Below are 15,274 nucleotides of genomic sequence, written 5' to 3' on the forward strand. Positions count from 1 at the left end.
GAAACCATGTTGTCATAGTTCACTCTTCTATTAAATCTCACTTTAGTTAAATCACAATCCATATTTCAGTGTTAGTGAATTGCTGATCTCCAAATTTATAAATTTAAAAAAAATAATTAACTCTGAAAGAAAAGAGGTTATAAAAATGGTGTCTTATCAGAGCAATATGAAGAGTTTTTTTTTTCATGCATAATAGAAGGTTTCAGACCTATAGGAAAAATACTAATGGAAATACCAACATCATGTGTGCATGTATGCATATGTATGTACATACACCTAAATATATATGTATACACTACTTGGTGGGAAGACAAGAAAAAGCCAAAGATCTAGATTACAAACAGGAGATCTAGAAAGCAAATGAAGTTATGCCTTAACTTTTACATAATACCAAATTCTAGAGTAAGGCAGGAATGGCAATTAAAAAATAACAGGCTAGAATGACAAAGAGATGAAGAAAAGTGTCAGAATCCAATTTGGGGAAAGAATGCTTTGTCATTTTGGCAGATTTTCCTTCATGTATGATTGCATATTTCAGCCCAGATTGGCAGGAACCCTGGTTTGCAAGCTATATGGGAGGATGAAAAGCAGCGACGGAGGCAGAAATGTGAATCTTCTCAGATTAAGCCACCTGAGTCACAAGGTAAAAAAATCCAAACAACTGAGCAGCTGTTAATCCAAAACTTTGAATGAGAAGCAAGCAAGAGGACAGAATTTAAATTGATGTATCATGTTTGAGGGATTTTCAGACGTACTGGTTTTTTACTTCCAGGCTTACTGATGGTCCAGTATGTGTTTTCCAATTTTGAAAGCAAGATGATGTAACCTTGCCTAACAACATCATGATTCTAGACAGAATGAAAGATAATGGTAGTTAAGATTGTATGCTTTGTGGTGGAAAACATTTAAATACCAACAAAGCTAAATCTCTTTATCTTGAAGCTTTCCATTGTAGTTTATGCACAAGGACAGTCTCATTCAATTTCTGCAGAATTATAGCTAAAGTGATATTAGATTAAAATTCTAATAGGATAGAGAAATCCCTGTCTTTATGTCCCTGTTTTTATGTAAAATTCATTACACAGGGAAGACTCTGCTCTGCATTGTAATTGCATAGTGAGCAAGCTATTCTCCATAGAACCTAGGCCATATTTCTTTTGAAATATGAATGACATTTGGCAAGTAAGACAGAGGATTAAAACAAGGAAAGAGGCAGGTTCCTGGCTAAGGCAGACTACTTTCTGATTGACTTTTTTCCTGTGTTTCTGTGTAATGTTATTGAGGCTGCATAAGCCAGACTTCTCAAAAATGTTCACTGATTTTTCTTGGATGCTCACCTTGGGTTAATTGCATCATGATTTGTAAATGCTGTTGATACTCACAGTTGCAAATGACATCAGTTGGGAGTATGTGAAGTATTTTAAAGTTTTTTTAATACACTTGGAAAGTCAGCCCTCGGATTTGGCACTGAAAATTAGCAGGCACTTCAACTTTGAGTCTTTTTCTAATAAAATCAGTTATTTTAGCTGCTCTCTGTGTTGAGAGGTCAAAGTAAAAGTGAATAACAAATATTTTTCAAATTTTAAAGACCGTGGATTTGTGCCAGCAACAGAGAGTGAAAAATTTTTTCAGAAGAGACTTAAAGAAATTCTCAAGCAAAATGACTTCTCTGTGTAAGTGTTTAGCCATTTGTCATAAAATATAGTATTCTATGCAAACCTTAAATATGCATTTAAAACTTGCTTTTCAATTAACTAGAACGTTGTCAGGATCATTGGACTACAGTAATGGATCAGAGGAGTTCTCTGCTGAGCTAACACTGCATTCTGAGGTACTTTCTCCTGAAGCCTTTCCGTGTACACCAGCTAATACAGTAGAAGTGCATGACGATAAACAGACGAGCAAAGGTGAGTTTTTTAATATCCTAATTGTTTAGGCATAAATCTGTGTCATGGTTTGACTGTTCATACTATTAACAGAAGTAAGCCAAGGAGGTTGTGATTGTTAATTATGAAAAACCAAACAGTAGTTTTGGCTTTTGTTATTGTTAGAGTAAGTCTTTCTAAAAGTGCTACAGCAAATAATGGAGCTATACTTGGATAGTAAAATCCATTCTGAAGTGGCTTGCTTTTATAATGTATTGATGTCTCTGACTCAGAAGTTTTATGCTTTCTCTTCTCTTTTTTTCTTTTAAAGACTCCAATAGGATGCATACTGATAAAGAAGAGGAAGCACTTATTAATGAAGAAGCAATTTTAAACATTGTGGAGAATAGTCAGTGCTTTCAGCCTTTGTCTCAAAGACTGAATCAGACTGCTGTTTATAGTGAGTATGACTGGAATGTCTTTTCTTCCAGACTATTTTATTGTTCCACAGTCTTTGTGTTCCCTTAGGCTACCCATCATGAAAGAAAGAAAGTAATTTATCTCAAGGAGTTTTTCAAACAGGTTGAGAGTTCACACACAGAGACAGATACCCTACCACCACCAAAATACACCGTATGTTTTCTAAGAAGTGTCACCAGGACTGTATTTGTAGAAGCTACTATGTTTGACTGGTTCAGTAAGCCCTGTCCTCTTGCCAGGTCAGCTCAATGCTGTCTCTTGTGGATATTGCTCTTCCTTGTGCTCCTAGGGCTGTAAGGCTAAAACTATCAGAATGAAGATTATTTTGACTGTCTGTCCATGATACTCTTGCAGTTACTGACTGCATCTTTCATACAGTTAAGGTAGAAAACATGCATATGATCTGTCTTCAGAAGCTCAGCTGGCTGGAGGTACTGGGCAATAGCAGGTTGATAAGGAGAGGCAAGTTGCAGCAGAGCAATTCCCTAAATTTTTAGATACAAAGAATGGTTGAAGGCAAAGAAACAAGAAGCAAAATATTTAACAGGAGGAGAAAAACTATGGCAGCAAAATTGTGAGGGGAGACAACCATAAAATAACCAAGAAAGGACCTTGTATGAAAAACTATGAGGTAGAAATAGCTCAAATACTCTAAAGGGGATGAAAAGCACATAGTTCATGACATATCTCTATGTATGTTCTTTGGTAAACATAATGTATAGTGTTAATGTGAACCACATAGTGTGGGGCAGGGAGGAGTATTTAAAAACCTGTAGTAGCTTCCATTTCTTTTGATACCTATAGGGTATGAGTATGTGCTTGGGCAACAGTACATGTCTGTGGGTAATACAATACACAACCTTCTTGAAATCTGTTCTTGCTAGGAAAGGAGGAGTAGATGAAGTTAGATTTAGAGTATAGTTTTATTTTGCAGAGAATAGGCAAGATTTTGATTAGAGAAGTTTTATAGGCAAGAATTTGGATTTATTGAAAGAGCTATAAGAAATTCTCTGGGAGCTGGCAAACATGAGCAGACCTGAGAGGATAAAAAGTGGCTAAAATAATATGTAGGGGGTAATGAATGTAATATGTACATTTGAATTGCTCAACCAAATTGAAGTGTTGAAATGGTCTTTTTTTCCCATTGACTAGGTAATCAAATTGAGATTATATTACTTTTTTTTCCTCTTTCTTTCTCTCCTCCCTTCTTGTCATGCTGATTGCTGATGTCTTGTGTGACTATGAATAACATGCTGCATATTTATCTCTTATGCTCCCTCATAGCCTGCACCAGTGGTCACTTTTCCTCTAGTAGAGTCGTAGTGCCACAGGGACTGTGAACCACATGACTTCTGCTATTCAGTTTGAATTACACCCAAAGGTTCATATTAACATGAAGTAGAGGTTGGAGCTTAATGATGAGCCTCACAAAGGGCAAAGGAGCCAAGAACAGAAAGTATTATTGAAAGTGGGTTAATTCAAAAACTCTGGAAAAGGGGATGATTTCTGTTGTAAAGGGTTGCATGGTATCTTGTGAAGCCTTTGCAAAATATGAAAAATGCCTTTCTCACCAATGTTGAGATCCATTTATATAATTTTTCAATATCATTGTAATCATATGATGCTTTCCAAGGAAAGAAATTAGAGATTGTAGTTCTTAAACTAGAGAAGGAGAGAGAAGTAACAAAGATGCCTGGTAGACTTGAGGTCATAAATTGATTGTGAGGTCAGGTGATGGATAAGTAGGAAGAGAGTGAGAAAAAATTGTGACTTATAAGGATTTTTATAAGAAAAAAACAAAAGAAAAGAGAGGTGCATAAATTACTGTAAGCTTGGGTCAAATAAAAGAAATATAAAATTTAAGAGAGGAGTGATGTCAGGTAAACTTTCAGTGTTTTGAGAAAGCTTGGAATAGACCAGCTAAAAATGACATGAAAAGGGAGCCAAAGCTGAGCATTATATTAAAGAACAGAAGGGGGAATAGTTGGTCAAAATCATCATCCCTTTTCACAGGATGCAGTGACTGAAAGTCCTCAAGTGGTACAGAAAAAAGTGCTTAAAGCTAATGCAGCTATTGAGCAAGAGAAGGCAGTGATGCTTCAGAAGCTGGCACTCAAACTGAAATTAAAGGGGAGAGTGAAGCTTTACTGAATATGAGGAGGTAATAGGAGAGTGGAGAGAGAGAAGTGAGTCCACTGATTCTGGTACAATCAGAAGAGTAGGGCAGAAAGAGGGAAAGTTGTCAAAGTTTTGGATACAGAGCTAGAAAAGATAAATAATAAAATTTGAAAAAATAAGATGTGAAAAGAGCTTTGTTTCTGTAACATGCCTTGCCTTAGACAGTAAAAAACTAGTAGGTATTTAAATAGTGAGGGTTTTTTTTGTTTGGTTTTGTTTTTTACTGGTAGACTGTAACTAGTCATTTACAAGTAGAACAAAATACAGATTCTACTTGTATGGGCTTTTTCTGCAGTGGGCAGTAGTGCTGATGAGGCCATGATTGATCTGTTGGCTGGACTGGAGAATGATGGATATCAGATGGGACATCAAAAAACACTCTCTCACCATCGTTCTCTTGGAAGCTGGCGAAATTCTCAGAACAGTGATGATGAAGAAAATGAGCCACAGTGTGAGAAAGAAGAAATGGAACTTAGCTTGCTAATGTCCCAGAGGTGGGACAGTAGCATGGAAGAGCCTGGGCAAAAAAGGAGGTATACATTTTCTTTTCTTAATATGGTTTTTTTCTGCCAGATCTTTCCTTCCTCTCACCTTGTTTTCAAGTATGGCTTGAGCCCAATGAGATGGAGAGAGGTCTCTGTTAACAACGCAGAAAAATCTGTGCAGATCTTGGGATGGAATGCATGTTGTTTAGATGGTGATGTGACTCATCAGTGTTATCTGGAAATAAAGATTTAAGTCTTTAAGTTTGGCCAAACGTGAGTTTCTAGTTTGCTCTTTGAGGAAGAATTAAGTAGGCTTTTTGTTCTACAAGTCCGAATACAAGAAAACCTTTAGTGGTAATTTGCTTGTAAGGTCACACCTTGGATATGATACAAATGTTAAGGTGCATCTTGTACATCTTTTACTAAAGTCAATATTTAAGTATTCATATGAAGACTAACCAAGCAACCTGAGGAAGAAACATCCTTTTGTTTCTGTGTTCAAAGCTTAAAATGTGAATGTTGCGCTGCTTGACTGCTAAAGGTCAGCAACTTCAATATATTTAAGGCCAAGTTTCTTGGAATGACTTCTCAGGTTGTAATGACCTTTTGTACAGTCTGCGCTGACAGGCATTGAAAGCAGCTATATCCAGTTTCTCTTGACCCCTGCTTTCGGCACAGCTTCTGATATTTATAATTCTGTTTGAAGTGTGAGGAGCTTCACAGACATAACATTTTTATATTTGGGGTTTTTTCCTACATCAGAACTTGTAATCATACTATGCTTCAAAGAACCAGAGAGGTATAGAAATGCTTCTTTTATTTCCATAAGGCACATGAAAGTTGTAACAGAACCAGAAGTTAGTTAGTTCATTAGTCTCCTAGTTCTAGAGATAATTGATCGCTAAAGCTAATTTTCCTATCTAACGTTTGATTTTCTAGGTTTTTTTCCCTCCAATAGTGTGAAAAGTTGAAATTTCCATCCAAAGCACTTTACCACTAAACTGTAGTTTGATGTTGTTACTGTGAAAACCTGTGTCTTGCAGAATTCATTAGCTCAGGCACAGCTTTGTATGGGCTTGACTGTACAACTTCAGGAGTCAGGTAGGATTCTGAAGCAATTAACTGCTTTCATGCGAAAAAGAATCCTATTTAAAAACTCAAGAGACTTGATGAGCTGTCTCACTGATATCTTACTCACATATGCCTACACCTTAATCCCAGACAGAAAACACTAGGGAAAATGTACATACTGTGTGCTTCCACAGGGAGTGAGCTTGTGTTCAGGGGGAATTACAAATTCTGTTTTACTGAGATCTCTACAGAATTTGGACTGATTTCAGACATAAGCCATGGGTATCTTTGCCCCCTGCACAATTCTGCTCCCACATGAAGAACCAGTTTGAGTCTGATGATGGATCTGACTTTACTCTGCTCAGGCTCATTCCATCTGTGTGGCTTCCTAATGCATCCTTGAATATCCATACTAAGGCTTTTCTGTTAGTGAGTGTTTGCCAGTATTACATTATCTCAGAAAATCTATTGTGCTAATGAGGAGTAACCACACCCTGTTGAATGAATTAAATGGCTTGGGTTTGATTTGTATTGAATTGGAGAAAAAAGCCCATCAGGAGAAAAAATCCCACCAAGACCTGGATCAAGTTCATGTATGGTGATATCATGTGTGTTACATAAATTTTCCTGGAATCCAAACTGGTAGGCTTGAATGAGGAGAAATCCAAGTTAACCTGCAGAGGGTCATCTCCAAGCTGATTCAGTTTACTAAAATTGACAAAGGTTTACCTGGGATTACAGCATAATTGAGGTTGGAAGAAACATCCCCAGTTTGATATTAATTTTCATATCAAGCTGATTGCTTTGTGCTGTGTTTTTCCATGTTTTGGGGACACAGAAGAGGGACAACTAAGCTCACTTAGATCATGGAGACGGTACCTAGCTGTGCTTGTTACTTGATTCTCCAAGTCATGCTTCCAGACATGAGTGGAAATGAGGTGCTTACATTTGAGCCTGTTGTTTCTGATCTAACAAATCTGTCCTGATCTAAATTAGCTCCATGCTGACATTCAGATGTCTGGGGTGGTACCATGCATATAATTCATGCTGGTCTAACTCCAGTCATCAAAGCATTCTGCAAAAGTAAACTGTATTTAGCTTATTGTGGATTTTCCTTCCTGTAAATTTAAAACATTTGTATTTTTATCTTTTAGGGTATTACACAAACTTAAACAAACAACAAACAAATTAAAAAACCCCAAACTTCAGTTCTTTAATATGTATCTGTATTTCTTTTGTGTAGTCACAAAATAGCTTATTTCTGGTAAGAATTTTGTCTATCTCACACTTTATTTTAAAAAAGCAATCAAATTCCTAAGTGGCTGTAGAGTTATAATATACTGGAAGATTTGTTCTTTCTGGTTTTATATCATATTCTATTATATTCTTCCTTCCTCAATGCCCATGGAAAGCAAACACAAAAAATCCAGAGAAGCTTTTCTTAGTAGATTTGCTTCTTTTTTTTCCCAGTGAATTTATGATTGTAAACATGGCAGTGTAGAACAGTTAACTTAGTAAAAGCAGCATAAGTATTAACAACAGCTGCTCCAGAATATTTAGTGAGAGGTGGAATGAAGCATAGTTTTGTTGGTCATGATTTAGTTAAGCCTGCTAAGAGAGAGAATTGTTATAATACAGTAAAGACTTCTTAACAAAAAAAAAAAAAAACAACAAAAAAAAACACCGCAAAAAAGTAGACATCTGTTCACTAACAGCTGAACTGAAGTAATTTTGCATAGTTGGTTTAGTCTTCAAATTTCAAGCACTTTGAAGCAATGAAATTAAATTGCAGTAAAATTGATCTAAAATTAAACATCTAAATGCTTTCTCTGCATCTTTTTAAGTTAGTGAATCCTGCTGTTTAAAACAGTTGGCCACTGCTGTTGCCTCTTAAAAATAGTAACATTGAATAATATTTTGACTTTCTCAGTGAGAAATGTGACAAAATTTTTGTTTGTTTCCTTTTGCTCCCCCAAATTACACAACCATATAGCACCATGCCCCATTGAGTTCCATGTTCCCTGTGGCTCATGGTGTTTACTAATAGAAGTATTCATCAATTAGTTCCTTCACTTTCCTCCAGGTCAGCTGGCAAAAATATGCATCGAAGTTCAACAGAAGAGGATTCGTCTTCAGAGGAAGAAATGGAGTGGAGCGGTAACAATATCCTAACTAATCTCTCAATACCTCAGTTAGATGGAACTGCAGATGAAAATGGTGGTAAGTAAATAGAAAATCAGCTTTGGAAGTTGAGTCATATTTCATTTTCACATCAAATTGCTAGTTCTCAAAAGTGCTGACCATTTTCAGTCCATGTTTCAATTGGAAGGAAAAGTTCTCAACAGATTGCAGAAGCAGGCCCTTAACATCTTCCTTGAAAAAAAATTGTATTTTAATCTCAGTGCCCTGTATGAATTACCAGAATCTGGTTTTCGTATTCTATCGATGATCCAAAAAAGGACATAATTTAATTAGTTCTTTGGGAAAAACCAAATATGATATTAAAAGTAATGATTCTGTGGGATCATCTATCCTCCTAGGATTATTGTAAATAATGAATGTATTGCTGTGTAGATTTAGATTATTCTTTATAAGTGTTTGCTACACATGCTAAACTATAGTGAGCTGCTTTTTTTGGGCCTGTTTTTCATTCTGCAGATGGCATATTCACATTTGGGATTGCATGAGTTAAAGCTATGAGTGGCAAAGCCACTGCAGAAGGAACTGCCTTTCAAAATCTGTAAAAAAAAAAAATTAATCTGTAGAGATCTTTTGCCATCTTTATAACATGCTGTCTTTGATCAAATAACATTAGTCAACCGAATGCACACTTTGAAGTTAGGGAAATATAGCAATAATATTATGTGTTTCATTAGAAAATCTGCAAGTCACATTATAATGTTCAGTTGAGAAAGTGAACTATATGATTGTACTAGATAGATTATAGATAACCACAGCTATTCTTTTTCGTTCAGTGTTTAAAACATAGTTTGCTTTTTCCTTTGTTTTTATAGGTATAATAGTAGGATTAATACATGATTTCATGTACTGCCAATATGGTATGCTTTTGTCAATTTGATATACAATTGTAATTTCCTTATTTGCCATACTTTCTAATTTGTTGTAATAAGAGATGCTGCTGGCTAAAGAGACTGTTTCTTAAGTAATTGTTTAAATTTAAGCATATTTTAAGTATGTGAAATATCATGTCAGCTTAGAAATCATATTACTGTCAACTTTTACACTGATTTCCTATAATATGAGATACAGTAAATTCAAAACAGATCTCAGGTTGTCTAAATTAGAAAATGCCCATCCACACATGAATCTGCATCCATATAATCTGACTGGCTGACAAGTATTTTTGCAGTTTTTATATCTGAATAACCAGCTCTTTTCCAGGTGTTTGCTGACACCACCAAACTCCCATTTTCTGAGTTTTCAGTTAATCGTCTCATTCTTTCTGTGGACTCCTACCTTCAAAGAATAATAGGCAGTGTTTCCCAGCTGTGTTTCACAGCTCAGGGACTCTGTGTATGCATTAGAAAATGTCACTAGAAACAGGCTGGGACTTTCTTTTATTTTTCTCAGCCAGCAGCAAATAAATTGCTAAGCTGAAGGCAGCATGAATCTAAGATGATCACCAAATTGGTTGAGACTTAAAGGCCCAAAGGATCCCCAGTTTAGTACATCAGTGTGCAGCACATGCTTCCAGGTCATGTAGCATGTTTCAAAACTCCTATCCCCCTTCAACATTTCAGCTAAAGAGCTGGATACATGAACAATTTCTGTGTGCCAGGTGCTCTGTGGTATCTGCCTCTTTGCAGTGGTACAACCTCTGTCAGACTACTTGTTCAGCAAGGTTATGAGCAAGCACACACTTGTTAATTTGTTAATGCATCTCTGTCCATACTTACGCCACAATAAATGTGGTGAAAGTATCACCGAAAGAGGTGAAAATCATCACACATGCCACGTGATGAGTTTGCACAGGACAAATTACCACAGCACCTCCTGGTCTCAGATTGTGCGGGAACGTTAATACATGGATATGAGTCCGGGATCTAACTTACTGGTGCAAGCTTCTTGCATGAACACCTGAATGGGTGCTCTATTGCTCTGCTATAGAGAAGTGAGGGAAAATACCTATGTTTAGTGCACAGCACAGTTCATACAAGGCCTTGCATGCTGTGAGATGTACTGCTTTAGCTTTCTGTGCAATGACTTTTCTGCATGGGGAAGGTCATCTAAATAAGAATTTTGTTTTTCAGAGCCAATGAGTATACATTCTTCTCAGGGACAAAGCAGGGTACAAACTTTTCTAGAAATCAGTCTGTTTTTATATAGTCATCTGAAAGTGATTGTGAAGCCTCTTGCAGAAAGTCAGCATGAAATCTTTGACAATTGTATGCAAAGTCTCCATTGAGGAATAACTGACAAAATCCCCGAGACAAATGTACTGACAATGTGATTTTGATAAAGCAACTCATGTAGTCAGGGTCTCTAGTTGTCATGATGATAAATGTAATGTGATTTGCAAGAGTTTTGTTTCTTATTTGGATGGGAAGCCTTTCAGGAAAATACTATTAACATTTTTAATGCCTTAGGTTATTTTTTTACAGGCAGACTAGAATAAAATTGCTTTTCTTCCATTTCAGACAATCCTTTGAATAATGAAAGTTCTCGAACTCACTCCTCCGTCATTGCAACAAGCAAAATGTCTGTAAAGACCTCAATCTTTCACAAAGATGCTGCTACACTAGAACCCCCATCTTCTGCTAAAATTACTTTTCAGTGTAAACACACAAGTGCCCTTTCTAATCATGTTTTGAATAATGAAGATTTTGTAGAAGACCTCTCACAACCAAACACAGAAACAAGACCTGAACTTTCAGTCCATTCTCTTGCAAAAGAAAGCACTTACTCAGCCAAGTACCCAACTCCATTCAGCAATAGTACCCATGCAGAAAACTCTCACAAAGAGAGCAACAAGAAAGATACTCTCCCAGTTCCTTCATGTGGAAATAATATATTTGACTATGAAGATGATATTTCATCAGTGAACAGACCGATACCTAGTAGGAAGTACATTAGCATTAGAAAGGCTGAAAAGGATGTCTCTTTTATGCATGTGGGCCGCCATATTGGTGACAACATGTTGAATAAAAATTTATATAACTTTTCTGATATGAGCCACTCCAAAGGTAAAATGTCCTCTGAAGTAAATGAAAAATCCAGCAGTGCAAGTATAAATAGTTTTTTTCCAGCAACAGCTACAGAAAATTGTGAATTGGTATCTTGTTCAGGAGGCAGTCGAACTGTGGTACATTCACTTGAAAATAACACTGATGAAGGTGGCCTTAATAAGCTTAAAATTAGGTATGAAGAATTTCAGGAGCACAAGGCGGAAAAGCCAAGCCTCAGTCAACAAGCAGCACATTATATGTTCTTTCCTAGCGTTGTTCTTTCTAATTGTCTCAGTCGACCACAGAAGTTAGCTCCCGTGACATATAAATTACAGCAGGGCAACAAACAGTCCAGACTGAAACTGAATAAAAAGAAGCATAGTTTTATCAATCGTCAGGAGCCTGCGAATGTAAATGATGTTGCTTCAGTGAAGGAAGGCTGCTATACACAAGGTAATGCTTGTAGTAACATTCCTGATAAGGATAGTGCTTTACCTAGTGACTTAGTTCAAGTTCCTCTTGAGGCTTTTGAAAACAAAATGCCTACAAGTACTGCTAATTACACTGACTGCCAGTTTGCAGATGGATCTCTTGAAACTGAGCAGTCGTTTGGACTGTGTGGGAATAAGTACACGCTCCGAACGAAACGGAAGGTGAATTATGAGGCTGAAGACAGTGAATCGAGCTTCGTCGCACACAACTCAAAAATTAATCTACCTCAACCGATAGAAAGTGTTGAAAGTTTGGATGGGTCTCAGAAGTCTCGAAAGCGTAGGAAACTTTCTAAAAAATTGCCACCTGTTATTATTAAATATATTATCATCAATAGATTTAGAGGGAGAAAAAATATGCTTGTTAAATTGGGGAAAGTAGATTCTAGTGAGGAAAGAGTAGTACTCACAGAGGAAAAGATGAATTTATATAAAAAGCTTGCACCTTTAAAGGACTTCTGGCCAAAAGTTCCTGACTCTCCTGCAACCAAATATCCTATTTATCCACTAACACCAAAGAAAAGTCACAAAAGGAAAGCAAAACATAAGTCAACCAAGAAAAAAGCTGGAAAACCACAAAAAACAGGTAGTACAAGTATTAAAAGAACTTTATCTTTCAGAAAAAGGACTCATACAATTCTTTCTCCTCCTTCGCCTTCCTACAGTGCTGAAGCTGAAGACTGTGACTATAACTACAGTGATGTTATGTCTAAGTTAGGTTTTCTTTCTGAGAGAAGCACAAGCCCAGTAAACACATCTCCACCTCGCTGCTGGTCTCCCACTGATCCAAAAGCAGAAGAAATTTTGACCAACCTGGACAGAGAAGCTTTATTTAGTAGGGGGCCCAATATCTACAACAGCAAGACTGTGAATACTAGTGTAGGAAAAACTAGTAGAGCAAAAACTCAGGTTAAGAAATGTAAAAAGAAATTTGCTAGCCCCACTGTATCTACCAAGAAAAAGAAAAAGGTTAATCAGGTTGATAAAACACCAGACGATGGAAAGAAGAAACCTAGAACAAAAAAAGCGGCTGAAAAAGCATCCTCAAGAAAACGTGTTGTATTTAAAGATGAAAAAGAAAGTAGTCACTCTAGTACAGAAGTCAAGTTTGTGCTGAAGCATCAAGATCCTCATGAGATTTCTTACAACTCTGTCTGCTCTCAGCCACTTCACAACCTCAAAGACAGTCCTCTTCCTGGCTATTCAGCTGGATATCTGCCATCAGCACAGCTCCCTTCAGCTGATGCACAAGGTAATTCATCGGGCTGTTTTCACTCAATGATGGAAATTGATAAGCCAGTAGATGCACAGTGTTTGCCTGCTCCACGGGAAGACCCTCATTCATCTTTTGCATCTACTCCCACGGCACCTGGAAGGGAAGTACCAAAAATGAGCTCTCAAAGGTCAAGGACTCAGAGTGCTATATTTAGAATGAAGGACTCCACTCTCATTCAAAATACATTTGATCCATCTAATCACTCAACTCATGTAACACAAAATGCTCATATCTCAAAAGATAAGATTTCTCCAAAAGCAGAGGAGGTAAAAAATTTGCAAATCAGGTATTTGCCACCAGCTGGGAAATCAAATGAAACTCGTGACTCTCTGGACACAGCAAAGTTGGATCAGTTACATGCCACTAACTATTTGCATTGTAAAGACAGTAATCAACAGCAGATTTTTTGTTTACCAGAGGCATCCAAGCATTCTGATCCTTGTTCTTCTGTTCTTAAGCCATCTGAGGAAAATCCTGGGCCACTTCAGCTGCCTAAAAACTGTTTTGTAACATCTTTGAAGAGTCCAGTGAAACAGTTAAATTGCGATCAAAACCAGAGAGGATTTATTTTGGATATGTCACATTTTAAACCAGAAACCACAAAACAAAGGCCTCTGTCAGAAACAACCATGCAACCCATGTCCCAGTATAAAAACAGGAATATAGTGGCCCCATCAGCATTTGGTGAAGGACAATCTGGTCTGGCTGTTTTGAAAGAGTTGCTCCAGAAGAGACAGCAGAAAGCTCAGAATGCCAGTATTGCACAGGAGCCATTGCCAGACAAAACACAGCTGAGCAAGGGCATACCATGCCCTCTTGAACCGAATAAAGCCATCAAAAGGTCACGGCCCATCACATCATCAAGAAAATCTCGTTCTCCCAGGAGCACAAAACCTAAGGAAAAAACAGCAAAACTTGCAAAAAAGGAGTCTTCAAGCCAGCCGATTACTAATCGCATTGATCATTCTGTATCTAATGACAGCCCCATTTTTTTTTCAGACCCTGGTTTTGAAAGCTGTTACTCACTTGAAGACAGTTTATCTCCAGACCACAATTACAACTTTGATATTAATACTATAGGGCAAAGTGGATTTTGCAGTTTTTATTCTGCAAGCCAGTTTGTCCCAGCAGATCAAAATTTGCCCCAGAAATTCTTGAGTGATGCAGTTCAGGATCTTGGTTCTGGACAAACAACAGAAGGTGACTTTCTATGTCATAATGACCAAAAATCTGAGGAAGAAAAGCAACATTCTTCAAGCACAAATAAATGGGTACGGTCTGGTTCCCTAAGCCCTGAGCTTTTTGAGAAGACCTCACTAGATAATAGTGAGAACCACTGCCATAGTCAATGGAGGAAAACCATTCATTCTTCAACTTCTAGATCTAGTTTTATCGATACCTCTTGTACCCAAGAGACTGAAGTCTGTTTAAATGAAAAGTTCAAATTGAATAGAAATATAGTAAATAAAGAGAGATTTCTTCATCTTTCTCAACCAACCTGCTCAGACTGGATTCAAAGCCACATTAGAAAAGAAGCCACTTTTGAACCCTGTCAACCACTTGATTCAGTTAATACCTCTTTTACATCCTTATTGTCATCACCTGATGGTGAACTTCTAGATGCAGCTTCTGAGGATTTAGAATTACATGTTTCAAGAAACAATGAAGCATTAACTCCAACTCCAGATAGTTCACCAAGATCAACCAGTTCTCCCTCACAATCCAAGAATGGAAGCTTTACACCTCGTACTGCTCACATTCTTAAACCTCTCATGTCCCCGCCCAGTCGTGAAGAAATCATGGCAACTTTGCTGGATCATGATCTCGCAGAAACAGTTTATCAGGAACCATTCTGCAGCAATCCTTCAGATGCTCCAGAAAAGCCAAGGTACTGTGTTAAATGCATTTCTGTCTACCTGTGATCATGATTATATTAAATCTAAATTATTCCTGTAAACAATTTTATGCTGTTATGTGGCACGGATACATGAAAGATCCCATCTGATATACATCCATTTGAAGTTGAAAACTAGCATGCTTCCAGTCCAAATTCCCATTTTCTTTCATGATACTTTGGATTTTTTATTGCGTATTGTTGTAGTAGGTGGGAATGTGCCTTCTTGTTTTGTAAAATAAAAATACTGCCTGTGGGAATTGCGTAGTGAGAAAACTAGTTAGTAATACTCTACTTTTCTATCATCTGGAGGACTGCCTGCAGTGCAGTTTTGGAGTAAAACAGTAA

The 15,274-nt window shown here is 37.1% G+C and overlaps 1 protein-coding gene across 1 annotated transcript in view; it reads left to right on the top strand.

Annotated features, from left to right (window-relative positions):
- The window catches only part of REV3L (REV3 like, DNA directed polymerase zeta catalytic subunit), a 110,922-nt gene that overhangs the window by 55,584 nt on the left and 40,064 nt on the right, over positions 1-15,274 (top strand). Inside the window, exons 7-13 of the mRNA XM_030235630.2 lie at positions 539-643; positions 1,589-1,673; positions 1,759-1,907; positions 2,197-2,325; positions 4,819-5,056; positions 8,163-8,299; positions 10,738-14,920. Of these exons, the coding sequence (XP_030091490.2) occupies positions 539-643; positions 1,589-1,673; positions 1,759-1,907; positions 2,197-2,325; positions 4,819-5,056; positions 8,163-8,299; positions 10,738-14,920 (5,026 nt within the window). The remainder of the gene's footprint in view (positions 1-538; positions 644-1,588; positions 1,674-1,758; positions 1,908-2,196; positions 2,326-4,818; positions 5,057-8,162; positions 8,300-10,737; positions 14,921-15,274) is intronic.

Source organism: Serinus canaria, chromosome 3 (genome assembly GCF_022539315.1).
Source record: "Serinus canaria isolate serCan28SL12 chromosome 3, serCan2020, whole genome shotgun sequence".
NCBI classification, from domain to species: domain Eukaryota; kingdom Metazoa; phylum Chordata; class Aves; order Passeriformes; family Fringillidae; genus Serinus; species Serinus canaria.